The sequence below is a fragment of the Drosophila biarmipes genome, chromosome 3R (genome assembly GCF_025231255.1).
Source record: "Drosophila biarmipes strain raj3 chromosome 3R, RU_DBia_V1.1, whole genome shotgun sequence".
Taxonomy (NCBI): Eukaryota; Metazoa; Arthropoda; class Insecta; order Diptera; family Drosophilidae; genus Drosophila; species Drosophila biarmipes.
This window is the reverse complement of record NC_066616.1, coordinates 26,238,354-26,259,834: the sequence shown is the minus strand read 5'-3', so window position 1 is coordinate 26,259,834 and position 21,481 is coordinate 26,238,354. Positions and strand designations below refer to the sequence as shown.

The 21,481-nt window shown below is 43.3% G+C and overlaps 1 protein-coding gene across 1 annotated transcript; it reads right to left on the bottom strand.

Annotated features, from left to right (window-relative positions):
* Window positions 1–210: 210 nt before the first annotated feature.
* On the bottom strand, window positions 211–10,375 carry LOC108024805 (basement membrane-specific heparan sulfate proteoglycan core protein). Its single transcript, XM_017094927.3, has 6 exons — window positions 9,463–10,375; window positions 7,335–7,517; window positions 6,401–6,555; window positions 3,168–3,378; window positions 2,783–3,040; window positions 211–1,506 (listed from the first exon to the last, which is right to left on the bottom strand). Exons 2-6 carry the CDS (start codon window positions 7,405–7,407, stop codon window positions 1,220–1,222), a joined length of 984 nt encoding a protein of 327 aa, XP_016950416.1. The 5' UTR covers window positions 7,408–7,517; window positions 9,463–10,375; the 3' UTR covers window positions 211–1,219.
* Window positions 10,376–21,481: the final 11,106 nt, after the last annotated feature.

The window sequence follows — 21,481 nt, the reverse complement described above, 5'->3', positions numbered from 1 at the left end:
ATCGAAGCCAGGCGATTCCTGCTACGCGTACGGGCCACCAAATCGGACGTTAATTAAATGCTGCCATAATAGGATAAAAACTTTTACCCTTACCCATATACTTACTCACTATATACGTTTGCCCACCGCCCTATTATGCGGCTCGTTAAGCTCCCGCATGACCCCTTAATTAAATGAGGAAAACGCTTAGTGCACACACTCTGATTTTCTGCTTTTTTTTTCTTTAACCATAACCATATTTTCATTTATTATGGAGAAACATTGTTCGTTTATTTTTGCCTTGTTTAAACAGAAAAACATACTTGACTCTGCTTAGGTTAGCTTCAATTACCATTTATCCGTTTATCATTTATCATTTACCATTTCCGTTAGTTTAATATTCTTGTGTAATTTCATTTACTATCTTTGTTTTGGTTGAACCGAGACCGGATCGTTGATCCGTTCGCTCTTACTGCTTAAAAGTCTTATCAAGACCGCCTAAAACCGACCTCTAAATGTACAATTATCAAGTATGAATATTTTACACAGTAACTAGATGATGGACTACGTAGAACAATTTCGCGGCTGACAACCAGATAAAAACTTATCCATATACACTGAATAACCATCTATATATAGCCGGGGTTACCTTTCCCCAAATCTCCATCTCCTTTCCTCACCTCTCCACGTGCAGGGTGTATGATTTTGGTATAAATAAATAAACAATCGAGGGCCTAAAATATTGATGTTTGTGTATTGTATATATACAATCGGACATTTCTGCTTCAATGAACTCAAAAATGATACTGTGAACCAAAAGGTTTTCAATAATTGCTGACTTTTGGCCGGTCTGCGGTGATTATAAACCCGGGTCAGGCCAAATGAATTTTAAATGATATACAATGACAACAACACTGATTCTTTTTCGAGGTGAATGAAAAACAGCTGACGTTATTTTATGTTTTGTTAATTTCACTGGGTATGGATAGTGCTGGTTTTTCGCCTGGACTTCTCCTGTTGACTGTGGTTGATTAAAAGTTCTCTCTTGTAATACTGCCTGCCTGCTCGGGGATGTCTTATAGATAATACTCGTTAAAGGACACACTGTATATGTACACTAGTTCGTAAGACGCTCCTCCGCCCTCATTAAATGCACCTGGGGAGGAGCGGTTCCTCAGTCCCAACTTGGCCGGGACTCAGTTGCTCAGCGATTTCTGGAGGCGATATTCCTTGGGCCGCATCAGCTCCAGCTCCAGAGGCCCAGGAGACTGGTGGCCATGTTGCTCCAGTTCCAGTGCAGATTCCAGTGCCAGCTCCCGTCGGGTCTCCAGTTCCAGTTGCCGTTCCAGTTGCCGTTGAAGTTGCAGTTCCAGGCGACAGCCGCCACCGTCATCGAAATCCTGGTGGCAAGGACGAAAGGCACGGACGTGGCCGGAAGGGGGCGCAGGCTGCTGGCGCTGCTGTTGCCGTGCTGCATGGCGGCCGGATGCTCCCCGTTGATGACGTGCACCACCACCGAGGCGGAATCTGCAACGAGTCGAGTGGGAGGAGGCGGGAAATGAGTGTGGCGGTGCAAATGCCGCAGGTCACAAATCCCCATTAATTGCCCTGGGCGCACTCGCAAAATTCGCTGCCCTAAGCCCACAGAGCTGAGGAATTTATATTGGAAAAGGAAAAATGACAAAGGTGACGTGCACATATCGTATCGATTGATGTGTTGTAGCTTATATAATTTTTAATTAAACTACAGAGGTATCATATGTCCATATGACAGCTGGTTATCTTTTAATTTATTATATACTGGATTGCTTAAAAAAAAAAATCATGAAGAACTTTTTTTGTTCTATTTTGTTTCAATAATTTAAATCAGATTATATTGTGCATTCCAACAGATTTAAGAAAAAAACGTTAAGTAAGTTGGTCAAAAACTTATGAAAGGTTCATAGGGCCTTCAACTTTCTTAAGAAATAAACTGCTTACAAGAAGTAAACTGCATTCCAACAGATTTAAGAAAAAAACGTTAAGTAAGTTGGTCAAAAACTTATGAAAGGTTCATAGGGCCTTCAACTTTCTTAAGAAATAAACTGCTTACAAGAAGTAAACTGCTTTTAATGCGTATAATATATTAATATTATATGGTTTTCTTTGATATGGTAAAAACTTTTTATAAACGTCTACATGTCTTCGTATCTTAAAATTCAAGTATCCTATTACTTACCCCAAACTTATCTTGAAAGGTTAAAAATTAAACTCCGACACGCCTTCAAGTTTTTTTCTAAACTAAGTACCTGTAATTATCACACTGTCTAAAAAAAGTCCACTTTGCACAAAAATAAACTCCCTAAAGGTTACTAGCTATGTGTGAGGGGAGCCCCTGGGAATTGCCGTCAACGCTCATTGGAATATCTGACGCACATAGACAGCGAGGTATTTATAACAGGTATCAATAACTTTATACGCCCACCCGGAAAACTCTGTCTAATGAACAATCAGTCATGTTCCTAATTTCACTTCCGAGGGGCTCAAAAGTTCACAAGACTTGTGCCGAGATTGTTATTGCTATTTTAAGCCGGCGTGTGTTTAGATTAAAAATTTAAGAAGTACTTAAGACTTTCGAAAGTTTTGCCAAAATTAAAGATTAATCTGCAGTGAAGTATGGCTGTCAAACTATTTGCTTCCCAAAAACTCTTTTCGTCTACCCGTCTGCTTTGCACCATTTTTCGGTAATCAAATTTTGCGAATGCGGGTGGAGTTGGCAGCTGCCACCTGCCACCTGGCTGGAGGATGGGATGATAGAACTCACCTGAGCTGCTCGGGGAGCACGTGTAGTTGCCCGAATCCGCCGGCGTGGCCTTGGCGATGAGCAGCTTGCTGGTCCGCGTGGAGCGCTCCGTGATGACGTTGATGCCACCGCGCTGCGAGTAATTCATGACCCGCTTGCCCTTGTACCAGTAGATGAACGATGGCGGCACCGGCGACTGCATCGCCAGGCAGGTGAGATTGATGTCGCTGCCGCTCTTGATGAAGAGCTCCGCGTTGCCCAGGATCTTGGCCCGCGACACTGCCGTTGAAAGGTAATAAAAAGCCACACGGGGCGGGCCATTAATTAGCACTCCGCCCACTTAATGGCCGGGTAACAACACCCACTCCTACTTCCATCATCCCAACCTCTTTGGCTCGATACTCACCCACCACGTTGAGGCGAAATCCCTGGCTGATCTTCGGCTCGGTGGACACCTGGCACTCGTAGGTACCCGAATCCCTCGGCTGCGGCGATGAGATGCGCAGCGTCCACTCGTCGGAGCCCTCGGAATGCAGCGACTGGAAGCGCTGGTCGTTTGTGTAGGTGAGTATGCCCACCGTGAGGATGTGGAGGTCGCGCTTCCTTATCCAAGACACCTGGCGGAGCAGGAAGTGGCCATTAAGTACATAATATATTAAGTTTACTACACATATTTCGGAGTAAAATCCTAATCGCTATTCCTAAAAAGGGGGAGTTATTTAATAAAACAAGCCCCTTGGCATAGAAAAGGCATTTTTCGGACTAAGAATCCTTTTCTCTAGCGACCTTATGTTTACTTAAACAATTCCACGTAATACCCCGGGCATTTAATAAAAATAACAATTATCAGAAAATCAAAACAAGCCATCTTGTTGTATTTACCAATTGGCTCGGCATTTTTCAACTGCGAAATTGCGTTGGTTTTTGCCAAATAAAGTATGGAAAAAATGAATTCAATCTAACTTTCGTAAGCGCTCGGCAAAAAGAAAAGTTGACCTACATACTCTGGAAAACGTGTATACGAATTTAATAAAACCTTTTTTTGGGCTGCTTTTCTTGCATGAAAATGAAAAAAGTGCATGCAGCTGTCAAAGTTGCAGATGAAAAATTATTTCGTGTTTCAAAGGGGAGTTGCTGGCTTTTATAAACATTATGGAAATATTGCTATATTCGTGCAGTGATATTTTATATGATGCACGAAAAGGGGCGTTTTAATGGCATATTGTTAAAAGCAATTAAATATTGACACATTTCAGTTTATCCACGCCGATCTGAAATTTTAAATTGAAACAAATGGGCTCGCTAACCAAGTTTGCTCTTCTAATAATAACGTATAAAAATAGGTTTATGGATATAACTTTTTGACATCCCTCATTAGGATAGGAGATTGTAGCAAAAGTTTAGGTGCGGAAATAAAAACTTTTCGCTTAATATGCAGTGGGGCAAATCCCAAATCGTTCTGCCTGGCTAATCCCCAAAATAATAGCAGAATTGCTCTTTCATATGTTCTTATAATTAGCTGGATTTTTCTCGAGGAGCATAAGAGTGTGTGTGGCGGCTTAAAAGGATTCCTGCCACTCGGTCTTTGTGCTCCTGGCTCCAGGATAGTGGCACCTGAAGGATACTTTAGCTGCTGAGCAAATTAAGCATCTTAAAATGGTTGCCCAAAGTTTGGCCATTTGTGGGCGGGGAAACTAGAAATTCATTAATTGCCTGTTTCGGCTTTGTCTGGACTCTAATTTATGGCTGCAATTGGGTTACTTAGTGTGGCTCAGTTCGGAATAGTTTGGTATACATTCAGGATTTGGGGCTTATAGGGTTGCCTCGGTTGCCTTCTCCTCTGCCAAGAGAAAATGAAGCACTCGTTTGTGCAGCGCTTAATTTGCTCGTTTGTTTGGGTTCAATTAATTATGGATTAGTGCCTGGCCAGCCGTGCTCATAAAGAACCCCGCCTGATTTATATTCAAATTAAAACACATTCATTAACCGTTCGCTCGCTAATTTTCCGATATTCAATTAAAATTAATTGCATTTCCCCAGTGCAAATAAGTTCAAGGCGGGACTTTGGTTAACACCGTACTATTCGATTGGTTCGAAAAAAAGCCACAAAAAAGGGGAAACCAAACAATTAACAATTAACACGTTCGTAATGCAATTTCGTATTTCAAATAGCGCTTTTTTATTGCTTACAAAACTCAATGAATGATTGATTAATGCAAAAAAGTAAGTAAATGTAATAAATTGGAAGGCGACTGCGGTAAATAAATGTTTTTAGCAATTAAAAACGTGAATGTGTGAGCGAAACGGATTTGCTTTTGAAATTCTTGCCAACTAAGCCGATTACTTGATGGGATTAAGAAAAAACATATTTTTATGTAATTTTATTACAGATAAATATTTTAAATAATGTTGCTATGTGGCCCTTAATAGGCATTATTTGATTTTAATACAAAATTTGTAGTTTATTTTATGAAACATGTAACAAAAGTTGAGGCAAATCTTGTAGTTGGAAAAAAATGCTTAAGAAAATGTTAATTTCCTCTTAAAATAGTCTCTATAAGCCAACTGAACTAGTTCGTTTCACTTGAACTACATTTTCCCAAAGCGATTTAGCTTCGTTTACTTTTCCTTCGGTTTTCCTTTCAGTCTGCCTCCCCCTTGAAGTATGCAACGAAATGCGAAAAATTCCATTTAGAGGCAAATTCTCGTGTCGTGCATATATTGCGACAATCAATTAGCACGGAACTCGGGGCAAGGACTTTTGAGTGACTGGAGAACGAATCCCGAGAATCGGGAGTCGTGCAGCATGCAGAGTGCAGAGAACGAAGAACGGAGAATGTAGGATGCAACGTGCTGGAGACACCGCCAATTAGCCGCATATAAGGAGAGACAATGCCCGTGCTGGAGGATTAGGGACACGGTTCAGGCTCCGCTGCTCGCAGAGCTAGGATACCTCCTATCCCCCGTATCCTCCGTATCCCTTCGAGTCCACGACTCCAGCCCGGCGTTAATTACTCAATTCAACTGACTTGCTGAAAGTTGGGCGGGCGAACGAGCGTGGCTGACATCGTTGTCGCTTCCTGGGGGTCTGCGGGGTCTTCGGGGCCCACAAGGGGTCTCCAAGGGGCCTCCGAGGGGGCAAGACACGGACAACGTAAAATTTATTACACCGCATAATTGCACAGCCACAGAGCGCTTGGCTGGGACAAAAGGTTGAGGGGGTGGCACTGGGGGTTTCGGCCGTGCCACCCGGGGGTCAGGGGTCAGGAGGCTTGTGTTGTTGCATTGCTAACAAATCGCCAGGAGCGGAAGCGAAGCCGTGTTACAAATGTGCAAACCAGAGCAAGCCAAACACAAAGTGCTATTGGGTGTTGGAGCGCATTCAACCCACAGACATTTAGGGATGGGCACAGGATATGGGACGGGGGGCTTTAGGGGGGGTCCAACCACCAACTTTATGGCGTAATCTTTTAAAAGTAATCTACAAATCTGCCACACGACCGCCGCAGGTCGTTTGTTTTGCCTTATGCCTCATGCCTTATGCGAATATAATGTTGGGAACCCTCGGGCTTCCACAGGCAGGGAGCACTGGGTACATGGGCATATTAATTGCTGGGGCCACCGACCCGCCCGACTTACCGCTCGATCGCCCAGATTCCGCACGCGGCAGTGCAGCAGGGCCGCCTGACCCACGGTGGCGGTGACCTCGCGCCTCGAGGAGTTGTCGAAGTAGGGCTGCGAGTACGGGGTCTCCCAGTAGTGCGGTGGCACCTCGCCGCCCACCAGGCCGCAATCTGTAAACAAAACGCAGGATACCGATAAAAGTCCCATTAATACATGCACAGGGGGCGAAATATCACTTAAATTGGCCATCAATTATGCGCTTTTGCATCGGTGCACATCTGAACCGAAGGTCATTTTTCATTTTCCACAAATAAATACAATTTGCAGCAAAGGCCTTTTTGCTCGCTCTTAAATCACTTGTGAAAATCTCTACCTAACAAATCCGATTGAGAAGCTGTTGAAAAGCGCTTCGGTTCAAATTGAGCTTATCATATCTGCTCTTGTCATCGGTGCCAATAGGTTTAATTCAAATCTACTTGAATTGGGCAGTGGCAATTTAAACAAATTCGACTGTTACTGATTTTAAATCTTTTAATTCCTATAAGATTAATTAACCTGTGCTGTTGGCTTAAGGTAGGTAAAATAAAATATTACTACTTTTTAAAGAATTTTAAAATAGTAAAAAATCCACAAAGTGTGGTTAAATTATTATTTCAAATTTTTATAATCACTAGTTTTTTCTTTGAATTTTTTCCTTTTATTTCTAGTTCAGTTTTTAAATTTTTTTATTTATTTTAAAAATTTTTATGGCATACAAAAATTTTCAATTAAGAGAGTTAAGAGTGAAATATTTTAATTTTTTCAAACAATTTAAACTACAAGCTCTTATCAGTTATTAAATTATGAAATTCACAGTCTTATTAGTTCATAAACATTACTGTTAACTTTATAGCCCCATTTTTTTCGCTGTGCAAAAAATGTGATTATAAAAGTGTGCGAATAAACTCACCGAGGAGCAGGAGCAGCCACAGCGGCACCAGGCAAATCGCTTTCAGGGCTCTCGGGCTGTCCGATGTCCACATGGTTTATGCTCTCCACTCGGACGGCTGCTGCTACGCTGATGTGGACCAAGGAGTCCTCCGCTCCTGCCGGCTGTTGTATTTGCTCCGTTTACGGTTTAAGGTTTAATAATCTGCAAAGGAGGAAATATTATTACCAGGGCTGGTTTTTTATGGGGCCAAAGGCGAACGACGAAGGCCGTGGGACGTTGGACGCTGGACGCGCCTCGAAATGAGCTGGGGGAATGGCAAAGTAATTTGCCGGGCAAATGATGAAAGCCAGATATATATCCGGAATATGGGGAAAACTGCACGGGGAGTGGGCCAAGCCAATATGCTTCCCATCTCAGCCGGAAAATTGCCTACCCATCTCGGCAATTGTTTAATACAGTGCGTTTCATTGCTCTTAGATGGCCCCAAGATTGAATAATAACGATAAAGCTTTCTAAATGGCACAATGAAACCATAAATATAGCTTTTTAATATGCGAAGTCAAATGAAATTCATTTCATGGCATTTGTTAAATATTTATCAAAATGTACGGAATTAACATAAATATTTGGAAAACAAAGTAGGTCATGGATTAACTCAGTATATTAAACATCTAATTTTCCAGAACAACCCAGGCCAATTATTTCGCGTTATTTTCAATTAAGACCCAAACAAAATTGCGTGGTTTATCCAAGAAATTAGAACATAATATTGCTCCATAATTAAATTAATATTGCAACGAGTTGGCTGAATTATCGGATAAAAACGAAATTGGCTTTATAACTAGGTCAGCAGGCGGCCAAACGGCCAGCCAGCTGTGTTTTCCAACTACCAAGAATACAAAGTTGTGAGTAAAATATTCCCAAATGATTCAATTGGTTGAAACCAATTGCAGGCGTTATTATTTTGCGAATCTCCTCCAGAATCCGAAGATTAAACATAATTTATTGATTCACGGCGACTTATGTGGGCATATTTATGGACCTCACTGCACCGCAATTCCAATTAACAGAACAAGTGAGCCATCGCCATTCGGGGAATACTGAATGCTGTCTGAATGACGGGTTAATGAGGTTAATGCCGGATATAGCCTCAACTTTCGGTCTCGGCTTGGTTGGCGGGGCAGCAAAATGCGTTTCAGATTCGCCACAGAAACTGCATTCATGGTCGGCGGGGCGGGTGAAAATGGGGTTTAAAAGCGGAGGGTTTCAGCCGGTTCAAGCATATTCCGTTGCAATGTGGCCAAAGCAATTACGGGGGGGAAAGGGACCCCCCACCGAATGGAAAACTATGGCAAAAGTCGAGAACTTCGTGAAGGATGAAATTAAAAAGTTTCTCCAAGCTGAGCTCCTGGCTAAACGACCTTGTCAACTATATAGTTTTATCTGGATAAACTCGATATTGCTTTTGGCCCTCCCTTCTCAGTCTCAGTCTCAGTCTCCAATCCCATCCTTCCTTCCTCTCTGCAAATTTGTCAGTCTGCTGCCATGGTTCCCTCGACTCGGCTCGACATCGTCGTGGGTGTCCCACTCATTATTTATGACTCCAACTCGGTAATCAGTCAGCGGGTGTTGGAGGCAGAAGGGGGTTAGAGGGAGTTCCTAGAGCGGTCTTTCATAATCCCGGTCATTACTCAAAAATATACATTTGTTGTCAGTCCAATTAGCTGCGTGACTCCAAGGGTCAGCACTCCGGTTCGGGCGCCGCCATTTGTTTTGGTCACTTTTGGCCTTTCGGCCGTCGGCCTTTCGGTTGCCTGGTGCCTGGCTAGCTGGTTTTCCTGGCAAAATACAAAGGAAAAAGGTTGGCTTCGCTGGGCTTCATTTTTTCGCAGCTATTACAGCGGAATTATCGCCTCGGCCCCGGCTTCCCCCCATGGAAATTAAACAAAAGTTTTTTCCTCGTTTTTTTCCTGTACGATCCGGCCAGCGAACAACATTATTCTGTTGTTCTTTTCCTAACTTTTCAGACCTGTCAAACGGAAAAAGGCGGACAAAGGGCGACCGCAGGCCGGAGACCCTATTTATTGTTTGTTTTTCCCCCGGCCGCGAGTCCTTGTGGCGCATTAAATTAAATTCCTTCACTTACGGGTCTCCGCAATGACTTCCAAATGACACCAGCGTCATCCTCTCCCCCGGAGTGCGGAATGAGCTGAATCCCGAATCCTTCGCTGTGATCCTTGCTATCCTTGAGGTGGACTTTACTGCCTTACACTTCGATTGCGCAATGCGCAATAATTAGGCGGCTCTTTGGGCATTGCTCATTCAACAGTTGCACAATAACCCAGCACTCAACAATGCCGCACACAATTCACCAATCGGAATCGGAAAAGTTCACCAATCAATCCGTTTCAACAATGCCGCAGAAAATAAGGTCTATTTTTGGGTCTGGCTTACTGGCTTACTGGGGCGCGTGGCTTAATAGCGCGGATTTTCGAAAATATATCCGTTCGACGGAAGCGGATGCGGATGCGGAGGCGACCGCGGATGCGGATGCGGACACGCACACGGCGATGATGACAGCGGCGCGGGCGAGCGACAAGGACGACGAGGGCTTTGTATTATTTTGCTCGCCAATGTGTGTGTATGTTGGCCACATTAGGTGCCAGCCAGAGCCCTATAGGTATGCACACTCACACACTGAGCCACTCACACACACGGCAACACACACACAGACACCGCAACAGCAACAACAACCGCATCATCATCCTCACGAAGGACTCGCGGAGAGAGGAGAGGCATTTTGTGTATCCGTCTCGAAACGTGACCAACGATGGCTCCGTGGGATTTAGTTATTAAACGGCTTTTGGCTTGCGCCTTCACTTCATTCGTTTCTCGCCTCCTCCGTCTGCTGTTTTCATTTTTAAATGTGGCACAATGCGATGTGGCGCTGGCACTTTCCCTTTCCCTTGGTTGCCCGGCTGTTCCCCTTCCCTTTCCCCTTGACTGGATTTTCCGACGGCGACGGCGGAGCAGCGTTCACGGGCATCCTTGCGGCAGGATTCGCGTGCTGGAACTGATTCCGTGTATGCCTCGGCTGGCTCGAAGGACTTGCAACGCCACTCCGAAAACGACGGCGACTCCGAAAGTGGCTCTCCAGCGCAGGCGCCCGCCAAAAAGGTCCTCGATGGGTGTGAGAGGATTTCCCCGAAAGCCAGAGCATATCAAATATTAATTTGCCATCCATTTGTTGCCGCTTTCTTTGCATGCCTAATGAGCAGTTTTATTTTAAGGCAAGGGTTTTTCTTCTTTTTGGTTTTGTTTCTCCTTTTTTTATAATTTCACTTGCTTATCCCGGGGTTTTTGCAGCCAACCGCCAAGTCGGATCGTTTGGCTCTCCGTCACATCGCAGGAGCTCTCTTCATCTCTCCGTACTATCTGGGTTATTAGCACAACCTGCCTCAACGCGAGGCAGACACACGAAACAATCCGAGTCCAAGTCGTGGCCAGACGAACCTAATGTGCTCCATAGTCACGTACAAATGAATATTCGTAGTAGCGACGCCTTCGTTTTGGCATATTAATATAGTCTACATTTCGGGGCACAGGCACAGGCAGCGAGTGCGCCCGAAACCCACTCCCCCATTTTTTGCCGTGTCTTTCTCGCACATGAATGATTTACGCCGGGCCATGGAAATGTGATTTTTACCGCAATATATAGGTATAGGTATATTGGTATATTGGTGTAGGCATACGACTTATAGCTATGGGAATCCTTTTTCCCCATCGCAACCCCCGCCGCGCGGAAACAATTGAACAGACAGTTATAGGCCAATTTCAGTTTATGTCCATGCGTCGCACTCGAGAGAGATTTGTGGGCCCATTGAAAAAGGCAGTTGGGGTGGGGTGGGGGGCTGGTTAAGGGCTGGGGCTCCATGGGTGTTAAGGGGTACTACCAACACCTGTGCCTCGTTGCTGCGCCGACCATGTCAAATGTTGCGTGTTATGGCCCGCAAATGTGGCTGTCGAAAGCGTATCCCTCCCCCCCAAAAAGCAAGTACACCCACTAGCCAGCCCCCAGCCCACCCTGTCCGTATATAAACTCCCCCAGCTGATTCGGAAAACTCGGAACGGGCATTTCAACGCATGCCTTACGAGCTCATAAATAAAATGCCCACCCGGTCCGAGGCCGATAAAGTCGAGTGTGCTTGACTGGGGAATGCCCTGTAGGCCTCAGAACATCGCAATGCAAATGAGCTCTGGCGCCGGGAAAGAGACAGTCGCACCCAGACAGACAGGGACAGGTAGCGGCGTGCGAAAGAGACGGGGGCAGAGACAAAGCGAGACAAAGCGAGCCAATGCAACAGCAAAATTGACAGACAATGGCCCTGTAATTGACACGCCACCTAGCGGCCATTACGAATGATTAAAGTTGTTTCGGTCCTCCCAACTGCGCGTATGTGTGCGTGTGGGTTGACATTTGATTATAGAATTCCATTACCAAACAATCGAAATGGGAATACAACGAGTTGGCCAGAGCGAAGGCGGAACCCCACTAGGCAGCTTACAAATTCCATAATTAAGTAAGCACGCAATCAGGTCAAACGGAACACAGGAAGAACAGATCAGTGACCGTTAAATGAAGATTATAATAGATAATACTATAAAGAAAACATAAAGATGGTTTTTAAAGCGTTTTAAAACAATCTTTTAACACTATTAATGTAAAAATACTCCGAACGTATAATTTATTTTAATGATTTATGTTAAAAAAACTTCAAAAAATAATATATGGTCTCTGGAACTGATTGTTTGTCATAATAAATAGTACAATAAATATGTTTGAAATTAAGATATATGGACTCACAAGCAGAAAAATGCTATTATGATTTTTTTATTATTTATATGTACCATACGAACCAAAAATCATATAAAGCCACTAATTCACCAAAGATCCCAGATACATTAAAAAAAACTCCATTATTTCGTGCACTTTATCAGATTAACCGAGTAAACAGTTCATTATAACCCCAGCCTACTGGGTATCTGGGATATATCGACTCCACGGCGATACTTAACGCTGGCTGGCCCATTCAAGAAATCAAATTAGTGGAGCAATCTATCCACCCCCTGGCTGCCCCACCCGCAGAGATGCTATCTGTGCACCTTTTCGCCAGCGAATTTATTGTTGCCAATTAATTTGTTAAAATTAGTGGAGCAGGCCTTGTCGTTGCCCGTGCATTGTGGTAGTTTCAATTGCCAGCTCCACGGGGTAGGGGATTCTCCGGGCGATAGGGGTAGCGGGTGGGGGGCCAGGGGCTAGAGCTCCCCATCGAGGAGCCTCTGTCTTCAACTGCTTATCGATAAGCGAAAGTGGAAAGTGGGCATGGCCCCCAGACGTCGTCGCCTGCGAAATGTATGCCACGTACACGTATTTATCCATTGCTTAGCTCGCCGACGCCATTTATTGCCTCACTGCGAATGGCATTGTCCCAGGGGCGGGGCTAATGGGGGTCGAACGGAGGGGTGCCGGGGTGCCGGGGTGCCGGCAGTGCCAACAGGGGCTGCGGACTGAGCCCGCTTCCGCTGCCTTGAATGAATGCTAAATTAATTTCAAATGAATACAAATGGCTTTTCGCTTTTAAGACCAGACCGAGGCAGCGCTAAGAAGCGCAGAGCGCAGCAATAAACTCCCCCATCACACGGCCAAAAAATCAAGGGCTCCCTTTTCGGCCAGAACCCTCGAATTTTAAAGTTTATTTCCCCTGCTCGGTCACGAGATTTTTATTCAAAGCACTTGTATAAATATAAATAAAAGAATGCCTGATTTTCAATTAGACGGGGAGAATAAAACGTTTGATCAAAAATAGTAGATTTATTGAGGCAATTTAGTTCAAATAAAATATGAGTGAAATCGAATGGAAGTTAATTAATAAAGCGCGACTTTGGCATATAAATCAAGTTCTGTGAAATATGACCATCTTTCAAAGCTGAGTTCAATGACTTTTATTAAACAAATATTTAAAGTTCCGATTTGAAATTAGTCAGAAGATGAAACTTAATTTTGCGCCAAACTAAATGTATCAAAAAAGGTTAATTTATTATTGCAATAAATGTTAAGACTTTTATGAGTGCCCAACTATTGGAGTAAAACAAAGTGTTTGGTCAGGTGATTTGTTTGTTAAAAGGGAAATTAAATTTGTGATGCATAGCCAAAAGCCCTGGGCTGTTTTCACAGTAAATAACAAATTTGCATATTTTTAGAATCCAAAGTTTGATTACTTTACTGGGCTAAGCTAATATTAGAGAAGTGTATATATTAGAGGATATTATAAGAATAGGCAATTTTAAGTTAGATAAATGTGCAGAAGGTATTTAATTTTTAGCGATTATTATAATGAAATTAACTAAAATAAAACTATATAAAAACATATCGAATTTGAAAATTAACAATGGTTTTACTATTTTACTTTAAGTATGGTACAGTAGGTATATTTTATGTGGGTATTTTTATGTTTTAAACCTTAAAGATTATCAGATTTAACAATGTTTATTAAACATTGTTTTTACTATTTTGTTCTATGTAGTTTCAATTTCACGCCTTATTAAAATTGAAGCTTTTCTTAGGATTCAACCTAGTATTTCTAGGACTTATGATGACCTCACTATTTTCTCTCCGTGCCCAACTGAGTCGTTTTGTCTGTCCCTGTCTGCTTTACATTTCTTGTTTCGTTGAAATAACTCTACGTCTGGGCCTGGTCCTGGGCGTCCTGCCACCTCGCCGCTCCATCTCCACCCCGAGATCCTTCTCCCAATGCCGATTCCGATTCGTCTACCGGCTGAGCGTGGTGGGGCCTCCATGTCGAGTTTATCAGATGCACTGCTGGAAATTTACAACGCCACAGTCCGGCCAAGACAACGTGGCCGTTAATTCAATTCAGTGTAAGCCTCTTCGGCCCCTTGGAAGCCTCGGATCCCTTGGTCCCCTTTGACCCCCGCACAGCACACAGCCCTGGCTTTTGGGGGCTATTATCCAATAACTAGAGAACGCGGCTAATCGCGTGAATAGTTTGGGCGGCGTAATTGATGTTTACGGCAAAGCCCCCCTCACGGCTAACCAATTGCAAATAGCCTGGCGGAAAATTTCCATTTCGTTGGGTAGTTTTCGGGTGTGGGGCGGGCCCGTACACCTGCTGGGTCCTTTCAACGATGCCTTGATTTAATGCATTTCATTGAGCAGCCACCGCCACGCCCACCTAACAAGTGCCCCCGCCCAGCCACCCTAACCCTCGTCCCGCACCACAGCCATTCATTTAGCCCCCCGCCGGCTAACTGGCCTCTCAAATACTTCCAGGCCGGCCACTTTGCATTCATTATTCAATTTGAGCCGCATTTAGATGCCAGCCTGATTAAGATCCCCATTGTGTCCGGCCTGGAGAAAGGTTGCCCGGCGAGCGAGAGAGAGGTGTCCAAGGAGCAGTCGATCGGGCCGAGCACAGAGAATAGGTCAGAGTGATGCCTCTGGCGGTGGGCATAAATAAACGATGAGATTCCCTTTGAGACGCCACCACAAACTGTCATCGCAACTGGCGGTTGATGGGTAGTCGGGTTGCCGGGTTGTTGGGTTGTTGGGTTGTTGGGCTGTGGAGATGGGTATCGATAGAAGATGGAGATGGCAATGGAGACCGAATCCGACAGCGAATTGGACTCGGAATCCGGGGGAATCCGTATTGATTGACTCGCTCTGGTTCAGATTCGGTTTTTGGTATGTTTTTGGCTGTTTTCAGATGCGCAGGCACGAAAGGAGCTGCGGACGGGCCCTGAATGAGTATTGATTAATGCAGTTAATGGCGAATCAAATGCAGTTGGGCGTCTATTAACCAAAGCCGATGCCAAGCCCGTTTTGCTGCTTTAAAAGAGCTCGTAAAAATAAACGCTGAGAGCTACGATTTCTCGGTTGATTTGGTCTTTAGAACTCAGCAATTCCGTTTGCAGTCATTCTTCTACTCATTTATTTCCAGCAAAAGAGACTCAATGAATTTCCTATTCAAACTTAAAACTGATTTATTTCCAGCTATTTTATTTCACTATTTAAGTCGAGGCAGCAGAATCGAGAAATAGAGCAAAAATTATTAGCTAGTCCGTGCAGAGCAAATAAATTAAGTTTAAAGCATTGGAGCAAATATTGAGGAATGACAAAAATTGGAATTATAAATTTAAAGCGGAAATAATAAATGAAAATCAAAGAATTGGCCTTGCAGATGTGGCATTTTGTTGTTTTAAAGCAAACATATTAAATATAACCCAAATTACGTATACGACTGATTGGCCTGTGACTTAAGAGATTGTTTAATTGGGGTTTATTTAAAGAACCTCTAAAAAATTTTATATTATTTTTGTATACTTATTTCCCTATTTAAGGTTTGACTTAAAATGTTTGCCAGACTAAATAGTACACTTATTATTTTAGTTAACTTTAGAAAAATAAAAAATATATTATAGAAATAATCGTAGGCATACAGAATGAATTTATTTTATATAAATCTCTTGCACAGCCACTGGCTGATCAAAATTATTCTGTGGTCGAAGTTATTTAGTTATCTTGCCAAAATATTGATAAATTCCGCACATTTCAATGGCGATTTCCACACGATCCGAGAGTTGAGTTGGCTCCCAGAAGTGCTTTCACCCCGACTTTCTCCACTGGCCGGCGATAGCATTTCATCTGCCCCGGAGGACGGGCTCTGCTGGTCCCGGATCCCCGGATACCCTGCTCCACACCCCGCTCCCACATATTTATGTGTCACATGGTCAGTTAAACTTGTGCATTGCCTCTTCCGCTCGGCTGTGTGTGTGCGGGCCTGGGTGTGTGGGATCTATTGATTTATGGCCGACACACACACAGCGTACACAGCACAGCCAGCACACCCAGCACACCCAGCACATTCAGCAACTGATGAAGGAGCGAGATAGACTGAGGGGAAAAACAAAGAAAACTGCATGCGATAGACTACAACAATATTTATTTATACTCGACACAATAATTAATTACTTTTCTTCATCCGTTTGTGCAAATAACCAAACTAACTAGGCGAGCAGTGCGTTTCGCAGCTGTAAGGCGACTAAGTGACTGCATCGGGTGATAATTGCTTGATAAATTATTCAATTTTCTTTGCCCCGTGGATTAGTTCAATTTCCCAAGTAGACTTCAGAAACTGACGATTGTTAATGGACTTGGCATTGGCACAAAATAATACTAAATACGCTCGGCTATCAGAGAGCTCTGCAGTGCGTTTAATGTATAATCAATAATCTGTGAAATGGGCATTTCACCCTCAATTATTTATTAATATGCTTTGCTAACCAAATTAACCAGGGCTTTAGTTTAACATACAATTATGTTCGTGGGCTCTTAGGCTTGTTCTGGAAAGTATATATACATTATATTGGTGTCCTAATGTAGGCAAATAACATTGGAGTTCATAGCCAAACGAATGTATTTTGTGTTATTTTTCTGGGCAATCCCTCAAGCAATATTGTGTTAATATAGGAAAATTCATTTTATTAGTTAATCATTTAAATAAATCATATAATATTCATGAAATTGTTATCCCAAAGTAAGTAAACAAATATGTAGTTCATATCTTCTATCAACCTACATTTTCTCCCAAAACGCTTTGATTTTTCGAGAAAATCCTTGATGGAGAAAATTCATTGTGTTGATTCTTTAAACTCCAGTCGACAACAACACATGATTTGCTGCGTGGCACTGTGATTTATAGTTTTCGCACGCACTGTATATGCAAATATAGTGGCCACTGCGGGTGCACTCGATAATCCCCTGCTTAGCCCCGCACCCCCTTTCCGCTTTTCCGGCTTTTCCGCCTCTCGAACTCAACACCCCGGAGGGCATTTACATAGATGGTTGAGCTGGGAGTTTTCGGCCGTCGGCGGAGGGTCTGGACTGGACGACAACATTCAGCATTCAGCCGAGCATAAGCATCTGATATGCATCAAATCTAACTCAATTGCTGGACCGAAGAATAACCAGGAAATACTTGCGACTGGAGCTGAGGGAAAACTTTGGCTTTCTTTGTATGAGGAATCCTTTCGCCTTTTCCTGGACTGCCCCACCCACTCTCCTCCCGCTTCTCCTGGGGGGTTCATCCTAATGCCCGTTGTTCGGCTGGCTGATGTCCATCTCGAGTCGACATTTTCCTTTCATTTTCACAAGTGGCTCAGCTTGGCTTTTTATATTGGCATCCTGATTCAGCTGCTGGGTCCTGGATGCCGAGTGAAAGGTGGTGGTGGTGGTATGCGAGATCCTGGCCCCAAACTCCGCTCTGGCTTTCTATGCAAACAAAAACTCGTCATTCGTGTATTTACATAAGCCCAGACATACATATATGTGGCTACATATGTGTAGAACAAACACACACGGGCCAATACATAGATGGCCATATAAAAATATGCACATGGCTGTCTCTGCTCAGTCAGTTGTTTTCATGCCCTTGCCGAGTGTATTTAAATTTTTTTCCGACGTTTGCGAAGAAGTGAACCATTCAATAAAGTTGGGTAAATTTTCACAAGGTAGACGGGGCAAACATTTTTCATTGACTGGGGCATAATGTTTGAAAGATGTGTACTCGACCCTAAATTATACATTTCATTAACCCATTGCTTTAAAAAAAAAAAATGATTATAAAGATTATTTATTCTGTTTTCTAAAGACCAAATTAAAAGATTAACTAGAGATATATTTAGTTTTCTTTTTAAAAATATATTACATATGTAGATAGATCTTTGACTGATTGAAACTCAAATATTTCCGAACTTATTAAGTACTTCTGTGCAGATTTGATAACTATCTCCTGAACAACGAAGTGCCATATCTATGGCTACATAAATCCCCCAAAGATATAGTAAAGTGCCCTGCTTTCGCAGACAAATGCTCGTCGCCTGTCTTCCAGCTTTCGCCCTCCAAATTCTATTATCACGGCTCTGTCGAAAGGGTATTTGGGGATTCGCTGGCCGAATCCTTTTCACACATCCATCTGGCGTTGTTGTGGCTGTCGCTCCTGCGGCTGCTGCCAGTGTCTTTTGAAGATATTTGGCTAAAGGCTTTTAGGACAGCTCAGGACTCGTTGGGCTGTTAGTTGCCGCTTCCAGCGAACATAAAAATGCCCTTAAAAGCAACGGAGACAAACGAAGGACCCGGGCATCGAGGACCGGGGGCCGAGTCTATGGGGGAATAAAACGAAAACAGGCAAATATAAAACTTATACCGAAAAGGGATTGACGGATATAAATGGTGATATGACCTAAGGTCATTTGTATAAAATTAAGTTGAACATCATAAAAAAAACACAACGAATGACAAAACTTGCCCGCAGCCGCAAAGGAGGCGTGGCCGGCCCTTCAGGGGGCCATAACGCCCCCCAGTTATTTCGGGGCTTAATCAAAAACTTCAATTCGATTTACAATAAGCCTCGGACCGAGTGGCGTGGCCAAGGGAAAAACAGGAAGCGGAAAACTAAATTGTGATTCTTACTTTTCATTTTTTTGCCCCGGCTTTTCCGTTCGTGGCCCGCTTGCCGCCCCCCATTGGCCCCCTTTCCCTGCCATCTTTAATAAACATTTTTATGCCGTATGCTAATAAAGATTCTGCCTCTCGTCAGTGTCTCTGTGGCTCCTCTGCTTTTCGGGGCCCCAGAGCTATTTGCCGAGCTTGCGAGCTCGGAACCAGCCCACCATTCCACTCCACTTTTAATATCCAGCCACGTATGTCATGGCAAGGAACCATTAAACACAAAACACAACGGAAAAAGTTAAGTCTGGGGGGGAAGGCGGTTGGCAGGGGAAAATGGGGAAAGCAGAGGGAAAAGGGCGCAGGAAAAGCAAAGCAGCGAAAAAAAATTATGCCCCAGACGCCGCTGAATTTTAAATGAGCCTTTATGGGCTTCATTTCAGCGTGTAAATTATCTCATTTGTCAGCAATTGCGCTGTGTGCGTGTGCCCCTCTGTGTAGTCCTAGGCTACAGGACTATATATGGCTATATAGTTGCGCCCCGCACTGTACGTCCCCCTGCACTCAGCCATTTGTAAAATGATTCAATGACGTCTCCTGGCATTTAATGAGATAAGCACTCGCTTGCCCCGATAAGATTGCGTGGCCCGGAATGCCGACGAAAGACAAAACGGCTCCCATATCGTATTTAAATATAGATGTTGTTCATCATACGAGGAAGTTGCTTCATTAATTCCGAGCCTCTGCTTAAATTACAGCCGCTCTTCTTCGGGGGATTAAGGCTGGTGTTTTCCTTTTTATTCACAGCCAAGTTTCACAATTACCGAACGGCTCATTTCGGAAAAAAGTTGCCTTATAAACCACTTAGGTGTGACAGACAGGCATCTTAAGATCCCCCTGTAAGCCAAAAGTACCTTGTAAACTGACAAGTGCAGACGGCTTTTTTGCAGCTTACAAGCTACTTTTGACTTAAATCGCTCAATGTGTTCCTGCTCATTTGGATTTCCTGTTTTCGACAAGCTTTAAGTACTCGTTTTGGGTCTCTGTTCTTAAATGAGAGGTATCATTGTTTTAAACATTTTAAATTTATTAGATTACCCTTTAATGGGTGTACTTTAAAGGTATTTTTTTGGGGCCAATTGATTATTTTTTCAAAAATTACCCCCGATTACTCATACGATTTAATACAATTTAATTAAACTAAGACATTTTATTAAATATTTTTAGTAAAATCTTTATCAGTTATCCCAAATATTGAATAAATCCGAAAATATTTATTTAAATGCATTTATTTATTCGCTTTGCCTCTGAAAATCCGCTATAATCGCATTGTGATTATAGCAGATTTCACAGTGGTTGTTTCCATAAGTTCGGGATTACAATGTATTAACCAAAAACCGCCACAAATGCTCTCACTAGCCACGATAATCTTGTTATGATAATTGAAACAATCAAATGCAAATGAATTCTTGTTTGACTTTTGGCCGAGAATGCAGAATGTCCGGATCTGATTACCGACTATCTAAAAGTCAAAACTTTCGCCTGGCAGTGCCAAGTGGACGAGTCGAAGAGCCAAGAGCCGAAACAGCCGACCCGCTGATTGCATGTCGCCTTGGGAGAGCTGGAAATCGTGTTTCCGTTTTCGCTCGGCCAAAAGCGACTTTAATGGCAGCTCAAGTGGCGCGCGAGTGGAACTTTTTTGTTGGTTATAGTTCGTTTTTTTTTTGTTTTCCCGTGGTTTTTAGAGGGGAAAAATTGGAGAGCTTTGGTGTATAGCAACGAGGTGTTCCAAGGCATGAGGACACAGCCTTTCTGCATTGATGATGCTGCAGGTTTTCCTCGTATTTGCAATCGATGATGTGAGTTCCCGAATTTTATGGGACAGCCTTCGCACACACACACTGCCACCCAGCCATATATAGTAAATTTATATCCGCTTGAAGCGGGCTGGAGAAAGTGGAAGGGGGAAAGGAGAAAGAGCCGGAGAGTTACGGACATGTCGGGCCGGAGACCCAGACCCACCTTTTGACAAGGGCATAATTAAAGCATAACAGCAACAAAAACCAGAGTGGGCGGGGGCATAGGATCCGGATCCGCCCCAGGCCCACCCCTTTTTGTCCGCGGCCAAAACCCACCAACTACGGGGTGAAAACAGGTTGTTACTTCCTTGCAAACAAGGTTCCGTTACCGTTATGTATACGGGCCACATCTACATCTGCATATATATGCATGTCGGCGAGTGTACGTGTGCCGGGGCACAGTTTCGGAAAAAATAATAGCGCTGCAAATGAACATTTTATTATCTCAGCAGCGGTGCGCGCACTTAAGGGTTTTCGGGCAGGGTAACACAAACGTAAATAATTAATTATGTTTTCTTATGAGCGATAATACTCCAAGGTCTACGCTGCATGGAAACAGGCCTACTTAATTTTGTGAAACAGCTACATCTATTTATTAACTTTTGTTCTTAAGCATAGTAAAACAATTAAAAAAGTTATAAGAGTTTTTAGAAAAAATAGTACAATTATAACGAGAAATATATCAGAACGAATACATTTGTTTCTATATTTATCATAATAATTCAACCCAAAAGTTATAAAGTTTTTAACAAGAATACAACAGTTATAAATAGAAAGCAGAG

What these genes read in the sequence shown, in the direction of transcription:
- LOC108024805 (XM_017094927.3), bottom strand. Translation starts at nt 7,407, where the DNA reads ATGTGGACATCGGACAGCCCGAGAGCCCTGAAAGCGATTTGCCTGGTG. An exon ending in GTGGCTGCTCCTGCTCCTCG is followed by an intron (nt 6,556 to 7,334) that starts GTGAGTTTATTC and finishes TTTTGTTTACAG; the next exon opens with ATTGCGGCCTGGTGGGCGGC. An exon ending in GGAATCTGGGCGATCGAGCG is followed by an intron (nt 3,379 to 6,400) that starts GTAAGTCGGGCG and finishes CTGCTCCGCCAG; the next exon opens with GTGTCTTGGATAAGGAAGCG.